General features: G+C 46.7%; 2 protein-coding genes across 3 annotated transcripts in view; both read right to left on the bottom strand.

The window, feature by feature from the left end:
• The window catches only part of Rdm1 (RAD52 motif containing 1), a 33,186-nt gene extending 18,610 nt beyond the window's left edge, over positions 1 to 14,576 (bottom strand). Inside the window, exons 1-2 of one of the 2 annotated variants that reach the window (XM_087570797.1) lie at positions 14,206 to 14,576; positions 13,950 to 14,020 (exon numbers count right to left, since the gene is read on the bottom strand). In XM_087570797.1, coding sequence (XP_087426923.1) covers positions 13,950 to 14,020; positions 14,206 to 14,230 — 96 coding nt within the window. In that variant the 5' untranslated portion in view covers positions 14,231 to 14,576. The remainder of the gene's footprint in view (positions 1 to 13,949; positions 14,021 to 14,205) is intronic. The other variant, XM_087570798.1, reaches the window with a different exon arrangement.
• Positions 7,358 to 11,655, bottom strand: LOC108352174 (leucine-rich repeat-containing protein 37A3-like). Its single transcript, XM_087574824.1, has 4 exons — positions 11,604 to 11,655; positions 9,837 to 10,634; positions 9,183 to 9,710; positions 7,358 to 8,637 (listed from the first exon to the last, which is right to left on the bottom strand). Exons 1-4 carry the CDS (start codon positions 11,653 to 11,655, stop codon positions 8,606 to 8,608), a joined length of 1,410 nt encoding a protein of 469 aa, XP_087430950.1. The 3' UTR covers positions 7,358 to 8,605.
• Positions 14,577 to 19,523: the final 4,947 nt, after the last annotated feature.

Here is a 19,523-nt window from a genome sequence, read left to right as displayed (position 1 = left end):
TGCCCTCTTCTGGTGTGCCTGAAGACAGCTACAGTGTGCTCACATACATAACATAAATATATCTTTTAAAAGTTTGGTTTTAAGGCGTTTATTGTCAGGGCAGAAAGTGGATGAATAAAATCGTGCCCCGCTTCTCAGGGTGGCCCTGAGATTCAATACCTTTTGCCAGGACGAGTGTCTGAGAAGGAAAGCTTGTTGGCTAAGCCTTCAGACCTCTATGTGCCTCATTATAATGGAGGTCTGTCTTGAGTCTATGTGATCTGTGGTCATGTCCTCTACATGTGAAGGGGCTTGGGACGTTGCCCTTACTTGACTGATGGCCACAAATCTATGAAGGGCCGCGGCTAGTGACAGGGCCTGTTCTCCTGGGAGTCAGGCAAAACGCCTGCCTACCGTCCCTTTCAGGGTCACCGGGATTTCAAGCCTTTCCTCAGTGGGAACCAGGGTGTCTTTCAGGGTACCATAGTCATGGGGATTGAGAGATGGTTTAGCAGATTAAGAGCACTCACTGACTGCTCTTCCAGAGGTCCTGAGTTCAATTCTCAGCAACCACATGTTGGCTCACGACCATCTGTAATGGGGTCTGATGCCCTCTTCTGGTGTGTCTGAAGAGAGCAACACTGTACTCATATACATAAAATAAATATATCTAAAAAGAAAAAAACATTTTAACATTTAAAAAAAAGAACGTGTTTCGGATGTTTTAATCAACCCCATCAGTGGCAGAAAAAAATAAAATCAAGGAAGATGTCTCCCATTATCAGATCTGAAGATAGATCTTTTATGTTCACTTTTTTATTTAAAACTACACCATTCCTATCTGAGAAATAAACGGGGCCTGGTGGGACCCGTGATGGCAAATGTGGATATCTCAGTTGTCCTGACATTCTGCCAGCTAAGTCATGCTGCGCTCAATGGAGCAGGTGCAGCTCAGCCTGAGTTTTGAGAGAAGGAAACTGGATAAAGGCTTCAAGATGGAGATTCACCAAGGCAGGGGGGTGAGGATGGAAGTCTGTGGGTGGGAGGCAGATGGGAGGAACCAGATTCAGGACAATGGAAAGCAGCAGCAGAGGTAGGAGAGGAGGCAGGGAACCGAGGGCAGAGCAGGAACTAGATGGCAATGCCAGTAGGTGTGGAGCTCAGGTCTAGGTCTGAGCAAAGGGCTAGCTGGGGTAGGGTTAAGATCAGAGAGACGAGGGGCTGGAGAGATGGCTCAGGGGTTAAGAGCACCGACTGCTCTTCCAGAGGTCCTGAGTTCAATTCCCAGCAACCACATGGTGGTCACAACCATCTGTAAAGAGATCCAACGCCCTCTTCTGGTGCATCTGAAGACAGCTACAGTGTACTTACATATAATAAATGGATAAATCTTAAAAAAAAAAAAAAAAAAAAAAAAAAGATCAGAGAGACGAACTTCAGATGGATTTTCCCAGTGGCTGTGGAAAGGCCAGGAGGTTATGTTGAAATGACACTGAATTCAGAACTAATGTAACTAATGTTCAAGGAAGTGGTGTGTGTGTGTGTGTGTGTGTGTGTGTGTGTGAGACAAGGACAAAGATAGGCATGCAGCTGCAAGGGAGAAGGGGGGTGTTAGGGCTCACCAGGAGAGGGAAATGGGGTGTTAAGAGACAGACCTCTGAGGAGGGGAGAATAGGGCCCCCAAAGCTGCAGTAGAGTTGGACAGTTTGTGAAAATAGAGGGAATCAGAACCCCAGCAGAGCTAGAACTGAGGCTTCTGAAGGTACCCAGTGAGCCCATCAGAAAGATGGACTCAGACAGATGGACTCATCCATCCTCCTGCAATCTGTCTTCCACTGGCTTCTTATGAGCCTTTTGCCTGCCGGTTCTAGGGCTGAAGTATCTTGTGGGATGCTCAGGCCCCGTCCTTCCCCAGGAAGGTGTGGCCACCACCTTGAGCCTCCGGCAGCACTCTGGCACACTGTGCAGGCTCCCGAGTGCCAGCAGTAGTTGAAGGGCATGCCACGTGTCGTGTGTGTGGAAAGCAGATGGCAATTTTTACAAGTTTCTCCCTCCACTATGTGAGTCTCTCATTGAACTCAAGTCTCCAGGCTTGGTGGCAAGCACCTTTACTGACTGATCCATCTCACTGCCCCACATAGGCATCTCTTATAGGCACATTAGAGACAGCAATTCTCATTTCTAAAATAGAAGTACTACGGGGTTGGGGATTTAGCTCAGTGGTAGAGCGCTTGCCTAGCAAGCACAAGGCCCTGGGTTCGGTCTCCAGCTCCAAAAAAAAAAAGAAAAAAAGAAAAAAAATAGAAGTACTACACACTTTATAAAGTATATCCTCTGCCCACCTATGACTTTTCTACCTCATGTCCCTCCTTGTAGTGTATAATTAAAAAACAATCCACGTTCATGCCAGCTTCGAGCTGGCAACAGGGTCTCATTGCCCCTCCCCCATTGGGAGCTACAAGCTGGTGTCTTCCCAGGTTCCCCCGGTTGACTTGACACTGAACTGCTCCACACTCCCAAGACATCCATCCCGTGGCTAGCCTGCTGAGACTGGCCACTGCTGGCTCTAAACCCCTAGCCCCATAAAACGAAAACTCCAGAGGCTTATAATTTATCAGTCAGATTTTTTTTAAAGATTTTATTTTATGTATATGAATACACTGTCTCTTCAGACACACCAGAAGAGGGCATCAGATCCCATTACAGATGGTTGTGAGCCACCATGTGGTTGCTGGGATTTGAACTCAGGACCTCTGGAAGAGCAGTCAGTGCTCTTAACCGCTGAGCCATCTCTCCAGCCTATCAGCCAGATTTATAATAGTAAATCTTCAACCCCCAAAATGCCCACACAAAGAATTCAAAACTCGCTTGATATAAATACAAGCTACTCTGGATGGGACAAACATACCCTATGTTACTCTATTGTTCTATGATATCCATAGCTACCTGTGGTTCTTTAGGCCACGTGGGTCTGGTTTGTCTTCTTCATCTTCTGTCTCTTCTCCATTTGTCTTCCCATCTCTCTGACCCCTCTCTAAAACTTTCAGCCCGGGTTGGGGATTTAGCTCAGTGGTAGAGCGCTTGCCTAGGAAGCGCAAGGCCCTGGGTTCGGTCCCCAGCTCCAAAAAAAAAAAAAAAAAAAAAAAAAAAACCAAAAATAAAAAATAAAAAAAATAAAAAATAAAACTTTCAGCCCGTTTTCCATTGCCCAATCAGATTCTAGCCTTATATTTCACCTGACCTCACCTGCGTACAAAGAGCAATTCACACCTCCTCACCTGCCTTTTTCCATACACTGGTCAGGGTCTAGAATGCGTGCAGCTAGAGATAGAAACACAGACACAGGCATTACATAAGCACACAATTATGCATGGTTTTCCACCTCGAAGGGTGAGGTTTCGTACCTAGGACAGTACTCGGTATGTGCCTGGCCTCTGATCAGCATTTGCTGAATGAATGAATGCATGAATGAATGAATTGAATGAATGCCATATGACTCAATGTGTACACGGCAGGCAACCCTCCCTGCTGCCGCTCCCCAAGGCTTTGGCATCCACCGACTGGCTATTTGCAGGCTGTCTTCTCTCTAATCTAGTAGCATCCCCAAGAAGGGCACGTTCTAGGTTGTAGGGTCAAAGGATGAGGCCAATGGAGAGACATTTCTCTGTCAGATGAGGAGCAACTGTCCACTCAGCAATCCGCTCTGGACTATACAGTGCAGAAACCATCCCTTGGAAGTCTTGCAGCTGCTTTGGACAGAACAGGAAGAAGACAGAGCTGGGGTTGGGCAAAGCTGGAGGAGGCTGAGGAGAACCCATGTGACCCAAAGCAGAGGGAAGAGCTCTCGGGAAAGTCTCTTACATTGTCCCTCTAGCACTTCCCTTGCCTCTGGTCATCCGTGGGTCTATATTTTATAAAGCAGAACAAGCCAATGTGAGTTTCCTATTGGTCTGTTAGGGTGAACACCCTACCAAGGCAGAACCTGAGTTTTGGGAATTGGGGGTGGGGGTGGGGGGTGTCTCGGCTCCACAGAGCAGTGGGCTGAGTGATTCAGTACCACAGTGACCGACTCAGCTGAAGGAAGGCGGCGCTCTGAGGGCAAAAAACCTAGTTGGCCGGAAATGCCAGGCTCTTGATGAACCAGAGAAGTCAGGCGCTGAGACAGTGGCATTTTAGGTAAAAAAGTCTTCAATGTTTGAAGGTGACATGTCCTCCGCTTTCCAGACGATACTTGTGTTGAGCAGATGAAAAGATATTTGATCACCAGGGCTGAGAATCCTGTATTTGAAAAGAAAAAAAAATTGCTTGTTGCCAAGACAGGATGGAGTCAGTATCGCTTTAGGACTTGAAGAGGCTGGCTCTACCTGGGACCTCTGTGAGAGCTTCACTAAGCTCCTTGGAAGACATGCCAAGCCTAGGCCGGTTCTTGAAATGCCCAGTTAAACTTGTCTTTCCTAGATTTTGCTAGGAATTTTACATCACCCCAGTCACTTCTGCATTGTTGGGAAATCTCATCCCGGATGGAAGGGTCCTGGTTTTGCAGCTTCTGGGTCACATTTTTCTTTTGTTAGCATTAAGAGGCCCCAGCACCTCCCTTAGCGTTTTCTCTGCATCCTATATAACAAGGCAACTTGTCTCAACAGTGGCCACTTTACCCAGAAGACAGAAGAGGAAATATGAGTTCTCGTCTACTCTGCCTTCTCAGTCCTAGCACGAAGCCTCAAGCTTATTTCTGTAAGTTCTGTAAGCACCTCCTCTGTAGATACGGAAAGGAAGCTCCCCGAGTGGTGGGGGGCAAACACAGGCACAAGACAATTACTGATCGTGTAACTCTCCCAAGGTGCATCTCGGGCTTCATCGAAATGACACCCAGAGCTTTTTAGTCCATAACCACAATGAATAAAATCATTCCAGAATTTACAAGGCTCCTCGTGGCAGAACATGGCAGCCTCTTTTAAGCATCGGTCAGAATCATGAACGTTTCTAAAGAGTGGGTTTCCTCAGCTTTGATTTCCCACGGGACAGAGGTAAGTTTTTGCCGAGGCGAGCTTTTGCGAAGAGCACAGCACTGCACTGGCTTAAACAGTCTTTGTGCTTCTAACTCCAGCAGCTGTGTCTCCTAAAACAAACAAACCGGTCTAGGTGAGGTCTTTTTGGTTTCTGACCTCAGAGAGAAAATTTTACAGATGGAAACGTCTCGTCGGGGGTTGGGGATTTAGCTCAGCGGTAGAGCGCTTGCCTATCGAGCGCAACGCCCTGGGTTCGGTCCCCAGCTCCGGAAAAAAAAGAAAAAAGAAACGGACTGTTTCCACTGAGAGGAGTCCGCTGCCCTGTATTCCTCTGCAAAGGAGGCTTCTGGGCTAGATTTCCCCACTAACTTCCAGAGCCTTGATGTCCTGCTGCCTTAGCTCCATAGGGCGTGGGCTCCAGAGTTGCCTTTATCAGTGCCCTCCAGTGGTGGCTGGGTACTGGGTTTTCTTCAGATAGTTCAGTCTCTTCTCTGGTGTACCATTTCTGGATGTTTCATGGCCACCTCAGGTCTCTATTCATCTTTTTTTTTTTCTCTGCATTCTCAAGCCTCTGCCTGGGCTATGTGACAAAACTGTATACATCTCAGCAGTCAATCATGCCTGCAGGCTGAAGGCGCCATACAATTCCCAAAGATGGGGGGATCCGAGTGGTTCTTCGTGTTTATAGGGATGGGGAAGCAGGCGACACCTACCTGCAGCACTAAGAAAGTGGCTGGTGACGTCTCATGAGGCTGTGAAGCCCATCTTTCCCATGATCTCCCCAGTTGCTGAGTCAGCAAAGGTTCTGCTCTGTAGCCCTCCTGGCCGCATTCTCCTGCTTCCTGCTAAGTCTGTTGGTACCTGCAGTTTCTTCCTGCATGACCTCTACTCTGGGCCCAGCATCAAAGGTCTGTCCCCCACCCAGCTGGGTCATGTCTTCTCACCGCTTAAACAGCAGTTTATACCACTGTTCGTATGCTTTCAACCCAAGACTGTCAAGCTTTAATGCAGACACATCTGGAAAGGCCGAGCTTCTCGGCTTTCACATGGTTCCCGCCTTCCTTTCATCCTATAAAACACCAACTTAATTCTCTGTCTCCAGGCATTCTCTTACACTGACTAAGCACAGAACCAAACCTCTTCTTGGTACACAGCCACTGTCACATCTGACACAGTCTTGCTCTGGATTTAGCCGTCTGTCTCTTCTCCCAATCCAGGGGTCCCTAGCTTCCTGAAATGCTGGTCTAGACTTTGGGAAGCTCAGGAGTACAAGCTCTGTTCTTGTCAGCTACTGTCTTTGTGGCCAGTGCTATTTGAGCAGAGTGGCTTGTGTCCTTGTCACAACATTGTAACCGAAGCGTCTAGTTCTGAGCCTGGTATAGGATTGACAGATACCAGCACAGACTGTGTTTATTATCTTCCCGAACCTGTAGCAGGGTGGTAAAATGGAGGGTGGCTTAAAAAGCTAAATCCTGGCCTGGAGAGATGGTTAAGAGCACTGACTGCTCTTCCAGAGGTCCCAAGTTCAATTCCCAGCATCGACATAGTCATTCACAACCATCTGTAATGGGATCCGATGCCCTCTCTGGTATGTCTGAGAACAGCAACAGTGTACTCATATACATAAAATTAAAAAAAAGCTAAGTCCTTGTTTGGATGCACGATCTAGGGCACTTGTGTAGGCTCTTCTCTGCCTACACGCCACCCACCACATTCCCCCGGCCAAGCTGTCAACAGTTAATTTTGAGACAAGGTCTTGCTCTCTTGTCTAGGAAGCCCTGGAACTCACTGTGCACTCCACACTGAAGATATTAAACTTGTAGTGATTTATCTTCAGAGTTCCAAATGCCAGCCTTACAGTCGTGAGGATGACAACTGTAGTCAGCTCTGCATCCACTGTTTGGCTAAGTGGCACAAGAGGTTAGAGGCCCAACACAGGGCTTGGTAACGAGCCCACTGTCCCTAAGGGGCAGGGGCGTGGCTCCTGCTGCTTCCCAGGGTGGCTCCCACTGTTTTCCATGTCTATTCGTGCCTTATGCCTGTGCTTTACGTTGCCCCTCTGATGTCACTGCGGGGAGAAACACCTGGCCACAGTGCTCAGAAAGGAGCTTTGGGAGGTGTCCCCTGCACAGCCAACTGACCAGCCAGGTGAGGACTAGCGGGCCCGTCACTCCGCTTGGAACCATAGCAGCCATGCTGGCCTGTGCTTCCCCAGGCACACGACTCCTCTGGGGCCCAAGGCCACTGGCTATCGGTGACTGGCATCAGTCCTTACATCACCAGATGGCAGCATTTTTGTGATTAGCAGGCACATCGTCTGCTCTTGCATGTTTTCTTTTATTTACAAAAGGCTTGTAAATGATCACAAATCTATTAAAAGTAATTTATTCCTAATTTTCATGTGACAGAGGAAGAAAAACTTACTCTGGCTGGGTGTGGTGGCGCATGCCTTTTAGCTCCAGCACTTAGGAGGCAGAAGCAGGCAGATCTCTGGGAGTTCGAGGCCAGCTTGGTGTACAATGTGAATTCCAGGACAGCCTGGGCAGTGACACAGAGAAACTCTTTCTTGAAAAACAAAACAGGGCTAGAGAGATAGCTCTTCCAGAGATCCTGAGTTCAATTCCCAGCAACCTGGTGGCTCACAACCATCTGTAAAGGGATCTGATGCCCTCTTCTGGCCTGTATGTGAAGACAGCTACAGTGTGCTCATGTAAAAAAATCTTTAAAAACAAAACAACAAAAACCTTACTCTGTTGGTTAAAGCAGGATGGGATCACTCCACCACGACAGCTCTCTCTTCCCATTGAGGGGCTGCCTCTCTTAGAGCCTCAGCTGGCTTTTCACGAGCAATGTTAGTCTTCTAACAGACTGAACAAACTTGTCCTGTGCGCCTCATTTTAGCTGGGAAGGTTTAATTCCACCAGCGATTTCCCCTGTATCCTCATTGGAAATCTCCTCTCCAGAGGACTCCTTGTCCTGTAAGTCCTGAGCCATGTTTTTCTCATGTGTGGCTCCTCGTGTGCAAATCCCCAAGCCACAGTGGCCACTCAAGTCAGGAAAGCTCTATCTAGAAAACAGAAGGGGAGTCCTGAATTCTGCTTCACCCTGCTTTCTCAGCCTCTGCTGGGTTTCATACCTATTTGTTGCAGTCTGAGCTTCTGTAGAAATGCTACCACTAGGACAAAGATTCGCAGCCTGTGGGTCACATATCTGACATCCTGCACACCAGGTGTGACCGTTGTGATTCATAACAGTAGCCAAGTTAGTTATGAGGTAGCAATATAATAAGGATATGGTTGGGGAGTCACCACAGCATGAGAACTGTATTAAAGGGTCACTCTAGAAGGTGAAAAACACTGTTCTAGAAGGTTCTGAAAGATGATGTAATCCTGACAAAGAATTCTCCAGAGAATTCAAGTCTCCTGAAGATGAAAAGGCCCCTCCTGACGGGGACTTCTGAGACTTCTCGATGCAGAGGATGCTGACCTTTTTGGAAACATCATTTGAAAGTGTGAATTTTTCTTTCTGGAAATTTCTTCCTGGAATTGTCCTTACTCCAGTGAGACAGGAAGTGTTAGTTAAAATGGTCACTGCTACAGTCATAGATGAGCTTGTTTTTAACACTGTATCCTGGAACTTCTTTTGTGAGCTACAAAGTAAAAGGACACATTTTATTCAGCAACAAAGATGTGAAGGATAGAAAGTAATTACTCGGGCTGGAGAGGTCTGTCCTCTAGGGCTTGAGTTGTAAGGAGAGGTGGAGGGCTGAAGAGATGGCTCAGTGGTTAAGAGCACTAACTGCTCTTCAAGAGGTCCTGAGTTCAAATTCCAGCGACCACATGGTGGCTCACAACCATCTGGTGTGTCTGAAGACAGCTACACTGTACTTATATATAATACATCTTTAAAAGAAAAAGAAGAGGGCTGGAGAGATGGCTCAGCAGTTAAGAGCACCTGACTACTCTTCCAGAGGTCCTGAGTTCAATTCCCAGCAACCACATGGTGGCTCACAACCATCTGTAATGGGATCTGATGTCCTCTTCTGGTGTGTCTGAAGACAGCTACAGTGTACTTATATAATAAATAAATCTTAAAAAAAAAGAAAAAGAAGAAAGAAAGCAATTACTCCTTCTTAAGCCAGACATGTTAGCTCATGGGGAGACTGGGGCCTGGTGTCCCCGGCACTGAGTGCACCTGACTTGGTTCCAGACCCTTGCGCTTCTGTGCTCTCATTGATGTAGGTCTCGGTTTTCCACTGGTCTGTATCCCAGTCGGTCCTGGACAACTTGAAATCTTGCTGTTCACTGAGAAGCTTCATCAGGAGGCCTGTTCTGGAGATGAGCTTGCCACAGGCCAGTTGCACATGAGTGTCAGAGCAGTCCATCTTCAAAGTCCTGATAACGTGAGAGATGAGCCTTCTCACATCGTTGTTAGGGATGAGGGGCCGCAGCTGCTGGTTTAGATGGGATTCAAACTGTTCTCCTGGTGACATGAGCGATGGGTGAGCAGCTTCTGTGGAAGGAGCATGCGTATCAGACCCCACAGTGAAGTCTGACTGTGGCTTGCTGGTTTGCTGAACGGTTGGAACTAAGTTGGATGTAGACACAATAGAACCTGTAGTAGGTTTCTCACGAGGTTTATTTTCTGATATAATTTTTGCAGGCACAGTGACGGTTAGTTTGAGAATATTTTCTTTAACATTATCTGTTGCCGCCTGATTTTCTTCCAGAGGTATTTCTGTTTGTTTTTTTTTTTGTTTTGTTTTTTTTGTTTTTTCGGAGCTGGGGACCGAACCCAGGGCCTTGCGCTTCCTAGGCAAGCGCTCTACCACTGAGCTAAATCCCCAACCCCCCAGAGGTATTTCTGTAGAAGGCTGTGAAGCCGTATATGATTCTGAAAAGGGCCTTTCTGGGTAACTCAGGTTGCCTAAAGATGACAAGACCCCTTGTGCAGGGGAATTTACCAGGCTCCTCACTGCAGACGATGCTGCCACCGGCCTCTTTGCAATCAACTGGAAATGAGATTTTTTCTTCCTAAGGTTTCCACGTCTCTCTTCAGGTTGTAAATTTGGGTTAGAACCCTTTGCTCTCTTCACATTAGCATTTGCACTTTCTAAAACAAAAATGGTGTCAGACAAGTCTTTCCGTCTGTCTAGAAACTCGGGTAGCGATTTTGGAACCGGAGCCGTGTCCACCAGGGCCGGTCCTAGGGAGGAAGAGAGTTCCTTCCCATGATCCTTTGGGAGTAAGGGCTCTGAAGGGAAGGAATTTTCCACTAACGCCCTGGGCTTCTGCTCCAGCTTGTGCTCCAGCTCCATTGAGGCTGGGCTCCCGAGCTGCCTGTCCGTGGTGCTGTTCTCCACAGGCGTCTGGGCGCTTTGCTTGCTCCACAGACTCTTGACTCTCGCCTCCTTGAAGTGCCTCTTCCTTAAGCTTCCTGTCCCCTCGGGGGCCCTGCTCATGCTGAGGAGCCGTCTCTCTGCCTTCTCGATCTCTGCAAGACTGTCTTCCTCTGCCCGGGCAGGTTCCCATCTCTTTTCAAATATTCCTCGTTTGAATTTGGGACCTAAACGGCGTGACGGCTGCACAAGCATGGCGGTTTTCTCTTTCTCTCGAACCTCATCAATTTCTGCATCTAGCAGATTTTCTGCAAAAGTAGAGTTCACTTTTGTAGCTCAAGTTATCAGGAGGGTGGAGGACTCATCATTTTGCAAAGAGCCCAGGCTATTATCTACATCTTGTACATTAGAATAATCAGTGGCATTAACATTACATCTTCCGGGCTGGAGAGATGGCTCAGCGGTTAAGAGCACCCGACTGCTCTTCCAGAGGTCCTGAGTTCAATTCCCAGCAACCACATGGTGGCTCACAACCATCTGTAAAGAGATCCGATGCCCTCTGTATCTGAAGACAGCTACAGTGTACTTATATATATATAATAAATAAAATAAATCTTAAAAAAACAAACAAAAAAAATTACATCTTCCAGCTTCCCTCTGAGAAATACAGCGATAAGTAACTTAAAGTACCAGTAACAACACTTTCATCATAAAGTCGAGCTGCTCTCTGATGAATCCTGAACAGCTAAGATCATTATTTTTTCCCTAATATCTCCTTTCCAATCTAGTAGTGAGCTCGGTGCTGGTGCTCTCCTTCCAGGCCTGCAACAGCAGGGATCCTCCTGGGTTCCCTACAGACGCCTCTTTAACTGTCAAGGAAAAGGAGAATGATTTTGGTAAGAGAACACCAGCCACCCTACTGCAGACCATAGCCATACATCCTAGTCAAATAAATTAGGGGCCAGCAATACTGGTGTGCCCTTTGTACAAGAAAGTAAACCTAAACTTAATCCTGTGAAGTGGTGGCAAGAGAGAAAGTGTCACTGGCTAGATAGCTGCCTACTCAGAATGTTACAGTGTGTACACAGGAAGTCCCCTGAGCACAGTGAATTGCCCCGTCCTTCTGGAGCTGGAGGAGAAATGTTCACCCACATCTGCAGATCTCTCTGAGAAGAGACCCTCCTCACACCCACACTGTCCCCTGTCACACACAGTGGATGGAGCTCCCTCCACTCCAGGTGTGCAGGGCAAGGTCACAGGCGCGGGGGGGGGGGTACCTCTTACCCTCAGCAGGACAAAGTCCTTTACCTCCACCCAGTGTCTTCCCATGTAGTCCTAGCACCTGGGAAACTCTGATCTGATTAATCCTAGGCTCCCTAACAGAGAGCTCTTCACAGAAAACAACAACAACAACAAAAACCATACCATAGCCTCATTGGTCTTCCCTTAAATATTGTCAGGGATCTGTGATGTAGGTGAAGACACACTTCATTTAGCGTCATTTAGCTGGTGCTCACCTGAAATCCTAAAAATACAGAAGGTAGGGTGTGGGGGGTGCTCTGGAGAGACAGGGGCTGGTGCAGACCACAAAACCAGATACTTACAAAATGGTGAATGGTGAAGCATCCCTTGCAGGTACGGGGCTGTGGCTGTGGCTCAACCAAGCCTCTGCATTGGGCTGAGAATACAAGTTAGTGTCTCCTCTTAGGGTCTCAGAACAACGCTGGAGTCTCTGGGCTGGACAAACTTCAGCCTTCACGTGGGTCCTGCCGTCAAGTTCCAGTGAACTGTGACTTCGTTGAGATTTGGTTGTGGAGCCTGAATGTGGTTTGGGTGTGGAAATGACACCTGGGAATCTCTTCAAGAGTAGCTCTAGTCCTACTTAGGGCTGCAAGAATTTTAGGCCTCTATAAGCAGGCTCTGAAGCCATGGTGAGTCCTGGTCCCAGTTTCAAATGTGAAGGATGATGTAGAAAAGTGAGATTGGCCTTGGACTGATATTGGAAAGGTTGCTTCGTAACCTGACGGAGGTTGACCTACAGTCTTAGGTGGTTCTGGAGGCTGCATGGGTCAGGCCCTCTATCCTCCTTAGAGAGCTCTGGAGGCTAAGCTGGGGTTAGCTGTAGCATTTAGAAATGGCTCCACCTTCCTCAGTGAAGGCTGAGATGGGGACATTTTCTGAGCCAGAATGGCTCTGCCCCCATGGTGAACAAATTTTAGTGAACCTTAGAGGCTGAGGAGAATGTCTGACTGAGTGGAGAAACTTCGCTGTGCTGATGATAGATCGTCTTCCTTGATGAGCTGAAACAAGTCTGAACTCTTTCCCAGGCCCTGGGGATGTTGTGAGCTCCAGGTCCAGGTGCTTAGCTGTGGTTTTAGGAAACTTTCAGCACTAACTTTGGAAGATCCCAGTCAGACTTTGGACATGACGTGGAGGAACAGGAGTCGGTCTTCTTTTATTCTTCTTTTTGTTTTGTTTGTTTGTTTTTTGACACGGGGTTTCTCTGTGTTTCTCCCTGAAACTTTCACTCTGTAGACCAGACTGGCTTCAAACTTAGACTCCCCTGCCTCTGCCTCCTGAGTGCTGGGATTAAAGGCTCGCACCGCCATACCCTGTTCCACATCTGAAGGTTTAATAGTCACTCTGGACAACCTTAAATGTTGACCTTGGCTGTGACCTTGAGGGGAAAAAAAGTCACTTCAAGATGCTCTCTGGAGACTCCACTCATTTTTCCGGGTGGATTAGGGAAGGTTTAAGCTCCTCAGCAAATTCTGAGGTTTCAGCTGGAACTACCAGCTAGCAGCCTTTGCCTGGGAAACTCAAGGGGCTGGGCTGGCTATTCCCCCCCTCCCTTAGAAAGAAGGTTCAGCCCCCTCAACATACACTGGAGGTTACACTGGGGACTCCTGCTGGACCAGATTAGATTCAACATTCTTGGTAGGCTCTAAGATAAACACCACATCCACAGGCTTCACTGTAATGTGGGGCAAGTTATGATGGTGAACATTTTTTTTTAAAGATTTTATTTATTATATATAAGTACACTGTAGCTGTCTTCAGACACACCAGAAGAGGCATCAGATCTCATTACAGATGGCTGTGGTTGCTGGGATTTGAACTCAGGACCTGTGGAAGAGCAGTCAGTGCCCTTAACCACTGAGCCATCTCTCCAGCCTATACAGAGTGTAATTCTTTTTTTTTTTTTTTCCTTTTCTTTTTCGGAGCTGGGGACCGAACCCAGGGCCTTGGGCTTGCTAGGCAAGCACTCTACCACTGAGCTAAATCCCCAACCCCCAGGGTGTAATTCTTGACCCAGAGGCTGAAGTCTTGCTGGATTTTCAGTTTACTGTTGAACTATAGAATCTTGCTGTATTTCCTGGGCGCTTTGCAGGTCAGATGGGGCTCCCAGCTCTCATCAAGCAGTGAGTAGTAGAAAGCTGTGTTTCCACAGATAGCCATGTAGCTGCAGCCTGGGCCCCTTGTTGAGATGGTGGATTCTCTGGAGGCTGGGCGGGAGCCTGCTGCTGACTTGGAGTAGGCTGAGCTTCCTTGCTTGCCTCTGACCTTACCATAACCTTGACATATGCAGGCTGCACTGTCATAAACATACCAATGGCACCTACCTCATAAATATTCATGTTCGTGCTTGGAGCTGTGAAGCGGGTGGTAGATCCCCTGGAACTGGAGTTACCGCCTGCAAGAGCAACAAAGACCCTTAAGCCCTGAGCCATCTCCCCAGCCCCATAAAAACGTAAGATTCTACAATTCGAGGAGGTATCTCTCAACGGGTAACAAACTGCTCCCTTCTATTGGAGCTCGACTTGGGACACTTCCAACAGCTGCTTCTCCTCCAACCTCCGCAAATTATGGACAACTCACCCACCTCCTGCGCCGCGCCGCGCATTTTTTCTGGTTGATACTTTTCAATGCAGCCTGGTGGATAAGCACATCTAATTTGGTCTCGTTTGCACTTGCGAATCTTGGCATTGAAACGTTGGAGTGTCCAGGACTTTCGACCTGGGGTTTGCTGGAGGCCAGTGAAGGGCGGCTCTGCAGACTGTGTCTACCCAGCGCTGTTCCTCCTCGCTCCTCAGTGGCGGTGGTGGTGGTGGCGGCGGTGGCCGTGTGGTGGCTGTGCGGTGGCGGTTTATAACGGCTAGGCTAGCGGTTAGCAAGTCCCGAGGAGGCAGGAGGCAAGGAAGCACGCGGGATGTGGGATGCTTTGGCTCAGGCCTGCACACTCGGTGGGCGGGGTCTCTCCTCTCTCATTCCATCCCCCCACTTTACCGCTTCCTCTCCCCTTTCCCCATCCCATTAGTTCCCCTTCTTACCCTTCTCCTTTCTTTTCTGTACAGTCTCAGGAAGTAGTGAGTCCTGGAATTTAGACATGGAATTACGTAGACCACAGAGATCGGCCTACCTCTGAAGATGTGCACCACTACATCTGGCTCCTGGGAATCTGGCTCCCGGATTTTACTTTCTTATTTTTTTTTAAGATTTATTTATTATATTCCACAATCTTTTTTTAATTATTTATTTATTATATATAAGCAAACTGTAGCTGTCTTCAGACACACCAGAAGAGGACATCAGATCTCATTACAGATGGTTGTGAGCCATCATGTGGTTGCTGCGATTTGAACTCAGGATCTCTAGAAGAGCAGTCAGTGCTCTTAATCACTGAGCCATTTCTCCAGCCCACCCACCCCCACAACCTTTTTTTAATTTTAATTTTGAAGGGTGAAGGAGGGAACAGGATCTTGTGTAGCCCAAGGCTGTCTAAACTTTCTATGTAGCCAAGGAAGACCTTGAATTCCTGATCTTCTTGCCAACACTCTCCCACCTAGGCCCATATTGCAAGTCTGTGACACTACACTGTTTCATGGGATGCTGGGACTAAATCCAGGGCTTTGTGCATGCTAGGAAAACACTCTAGCAACCGAGCCACACTCAGCCCTTCTGAAACTTCTTCTTCTTCTTTTTTTTAATTACAAACCACACAAAACACTGGAGGGAAATTATGAATTCTACTATCCAAGCACCTGAGCGCTCATTGTCCACTGTTTGCCCCCTGCTGGTGAACACTGATGGCAAAAGCAAACTGAAGGAAACTGAAGAGAAAGCACAGGGGGGCTTTCAGCCTTCCCATCTCGTGGATCCTGCTCAGGACCCAAGGAACATATGAGAAGAACCAGACTTCCCAAATTATAATACATTCTCTATGAATTTACATAGAACTAAAACTACTGAATGCTTGGTTCCATTCATATGGTTTCGTTCTTTCTTTTAATGATACAACTTTCTTTTTTGTTTTTTTTTTTTGTTTTTTTTTTTAAGATTTATTTATTTAGTATACTAGTACACTGTAGCTGTCTTCAGACACACCAGAAGAGGGCATCGGATCCCATTACAGTTGGTTGTGAGCCACCATGTGGTTGCTGGGAATTGAACTCAGGACCTCTGGAAGAGCAGTCAGTGCTCTTAACCACTGAGCCATCCCTCCAGCCCATGATACAACTTTCTTGTACTTTACACACATTATTGTGAGCAATTCTTCTTCCTCCTCCTCCTCTTCTTCTTCTTCTTCTTCTTCTTCTTCTTCTCTCTTTCTTCTTCTTTTTCTTCTTCTTCTCTTTTTTCTTCATTTTGTTTGTCTGTTTGTTTGTTTGAGACTGGGTTTCTCTGTGTAGCCCCTGGCTGGCCTGGAATTCATAGAGATCCGCCTCCCTCTGCCTTCCTGCCTTCCGAGTGCCAAGAGGAGAAAGGTGTGCGCCACCACTGCCCAGGTACTATGGGCTTTTTTCTCTTCTTCCTCCACCTCCCTCCTCCTCTTTTTTTTCCTCCTCCTTTTCTTGAGACATGGTTTCTCTTTGTGTAGCCCTGGCCTCAAACTCCCAGAAACCTGCCTGCTTCTGCCTCCTAAATTACTGGAATTAAAGACTCGGCCACTATTTCCCAACTCAAGCCCAGTTTTTGTTGTTTGTCTGTCTGCTGATTATAGATATCAGAGTCCTGATTATTTCTTGACTGAGTAAATCAAGTAAATCAATTCTTCCAAATGAATGGAAGAATTAACAGGACTGGAGAGATGGCCTGGTGCCTTTCTTTGAAAAAAAAAAAAAATGAGTACCTGAATTTGGATCCCCAGCACCCACTAAAAGTTGGCCATGACATCGTGAATCTGTAACACCACCATTCAGGGTGGCGACAGTTGGACCCTGAGGACTCACCTGTACAGACGATTAAGTCAGAGCAGCCAGTCATGGCTTCTGTGGTCCTGATCAATCAGTCTTGGGGTTGTACATTCAATAAACTACTCTCTTTGACTGAAATCGACATTTGTATGGCTTGTGTGGTGATTCCTGAGCCTCAACAAAAAAGTGCTCAAGGTATGGATTGGGAATGTCAAAGGGACACAAGAACCAGCTCAAAGAGGCACCAAAGAGTCAAATCTGTAACAGTGTTTTTCTTTCTTTCTTTTTCTTTTTTTTAAGATTTATTTATTTATTTAGTATACTAGTACACTGTAGCTGTCTTCAGACACACCAGAAGAGGGCATCGAATCCCATTACAGTTGGTTGTGAGCCACCATGTGGTTGCTGGGATTTGAACTCAGGAACTCTGGGAGAGCAGTCAGTGCTCTTTTTTTTTTTTTTTTTTTTGTTCTTTTTTTCGGAGCTGGGGACCGAACCCAGGGCCTTGTGCTTCCTAGGTAAGCGCTCTACCACTGAGCTAAATCCCCAGCCCCTGCAGTCAGTGCTCTTAACCGCCGAACCATCTCTCCAGCCCAACAGTGTTTTTCATAATGGCTTTATTGAGATATGATGCATAATATATAATTTATACTCCATATAACTAATTCGCTTAAAATTTGAAGTCCAGGCTGGGCATAGTGGCACACACCAGTAATCCCAGCACTTGAAAAGCTGAAGCAGGAGAATCACAAGTTCAAGGGTAGCTTGGGCTAAACAGTGAGTCCCTGTCTCAAGTAATACAAATAAATTTGAGAGTAAAGTATAAAATCCAATAGTTTTTAGTATGGTCACAGAATTCTGCAATTCTTACCATAATCTAATTTGTTTATTTGGGGCTTTTTTTTTTTTTTAAGATTTATTTATTTTATGTATGTGAGTAAACTGTAGTTGTCTTCAGACACACCAGAAGAGGGCATCTGATCCTGTTACAGATGGTTGTGAGCCACAATTGTGGTTGCTGGGAATTAAACTCAGGACTTCTGGAAGAACAATCAGTGTTCTCAACCGCTGAGCCATCTCCCCAGCCCTATTTTTGGCTTTCTGAGACTGAGTTTCTCTGTGTAGCTCTAGAAGTCCTGGAACTCTCTGTAGACCAGGTTGGCCTCAAACTCAGAGATCTTCCTGCCTCTGCCTCCTGAGTGCTGAAACTGAAGACTTGGGTCACCACTGCCTAGCACCACTTAAGTCTTATGAATTATTTTGGCCTGGGATAGGCATCCTGAGTCTAAAAAGGAGCTGAAAAGATCATCTGTAAAATAGCTGGATTGTGTCCTATCAAAATGCTTAATTTGTGAGAGCAGTTGGGGGCTGGTCTTATCACATGGTTATGTTTCCCCTTATGTGGTACTGAGAACAAAGGCCAGGGTTCTTTCACCTGCCCCTCAGCATTTACAGGGACAGACAGAGAGACCCTGGAAGGTCTGGCTTGACCCTTTAAGTCACTAAGGGTGCTCTTAGGTTAACAATGGTTCCAGTATGTGGCCCTCTTCAGCGCCCAAGCCTACCTTTTTGGCCTTAGTTCCTAGCCAGCCCAAGGTCTTCCATGATGATCTACAGGACAAGTTACCATACACTCTCTGGCCCCAAATCACTCTCTGACTAATGGTCCTCCTCCCTCTTGAGAAGGCTGGTGTTCTCGGTCATTCCAGTCTTCTGGAACCCTGGTTTTGTGCCATCACCCATCTCCTGGAAGTATGCTTATTTGAACTGTGCAATCTGTCCAAACTTTAGAAATATCACATGGTTCCAGAAGGCAAGGTGTCCTTGTAAGATCTGGGCAGGATGGGGTTCTTCTGTTTGCTAACTCCCTTTCTGGAAACTTGACCTCTTGGGGGTAACTCTGAAAGACACTCCTTGTGCTCACAATGACCTGCCCTTGGGCTGCAGTTGTCTATGCCCCAATTGTATTCTGAGGAACACTGTGGATCAACAGAACTTTGTACATGCCAGATGCCTGTATTTAGATGGGGACGCAGCCCACGTTTGGGGTAAAGTGTCCGTGAATAGCCAACAGTCTGAGTGGGTTCAGCTCCTTTCTAGGGTGCCCCACTCCAATACCCTTCATTTCTGTGGTTCATTAGATGGATCCACTCCTCCCCTCAGACAGGGTTCTTTGTGTATAGTAGAGCGGGCCTCAAACTCAAACATCTATCTGCCTCTGCCTCTCGAGTACTGAGATTAAAGGCTTATGCCCTCTCGCCCAGGTGTAAGTATCCCTTCTTGCTTTTGCCAAAAGTTGAAAAGTAGTTTTTTCTTAAAACCAGTGTTAAAATTCCCTAAGGGGATGCACCATTCCTGGAAGAATGGAAACCCGTTGGGGTTTGGTTGGGGTCAAGAAGCATTTTTCTGGGGCTGGAGAGATGGCTCAGTGGTTAAGAGTGCTGACTGCTCTTCCAGAGGTCCTGAATTCAAATCCCAGCAACCACATGGTAGCTCACAACCATCTGTAATGGGATCTGATGCCCTCTTCTGGTGTGTCTGAAGATAGCTACAGTGTACTTATATATAATAAATAAATAAATCTTTAAACAAACAAAAAAAGCATTTTTCCCTTAGGATACAATGTGTACACTATGATAAAGAATCTAAGGCTTGAGATTTAATTTTCCACTACACATAACATTAATATCACAGACTAGTGCTTTACGGCAAACCACATTTTGCTTTCATAGTACAAAACAAAAAACAAGACAAAACGAAACAAAACAAAAACCCTACAAACCTGACTGACGGTACTGACAAATAAAACTTCAAACGTTTGTCTGTTTCCTACCTACCATTGTTGCTAAAAGACAATTACAGGAAAAGCAGTAACAATCTCTCGACTAGAAGAACGTACAGAAGGATAAATAAAGATAATTAGGGGCTGGAGAGATGGCTCAGCGGTTAAGAGCACCGACTGCTCTTCCAAAGGTCCTGAGTTCAATTCCCAGCAACCACATG

This window comes from Rattus norvegicus, chromosome 10 (assembly GCF_021556685.1).
Source record: "Rattus norvegicus strain SHRSP/BbbUtx chromosome 10, alternate assembly SHRSP_T2T, whole genome shotgun sequence".
Lineage (NCBI taxonomy): Eukaryota > Metazoa > Chordata > Mammalia > Rodentia > Muridae > Rattus > Rattus norvegicus.
The sequence above is the reverse complement of the archived record's forward strand: the minus strand, read 5'-3'. Positions and strand labels throughout refer to the sequence as shown.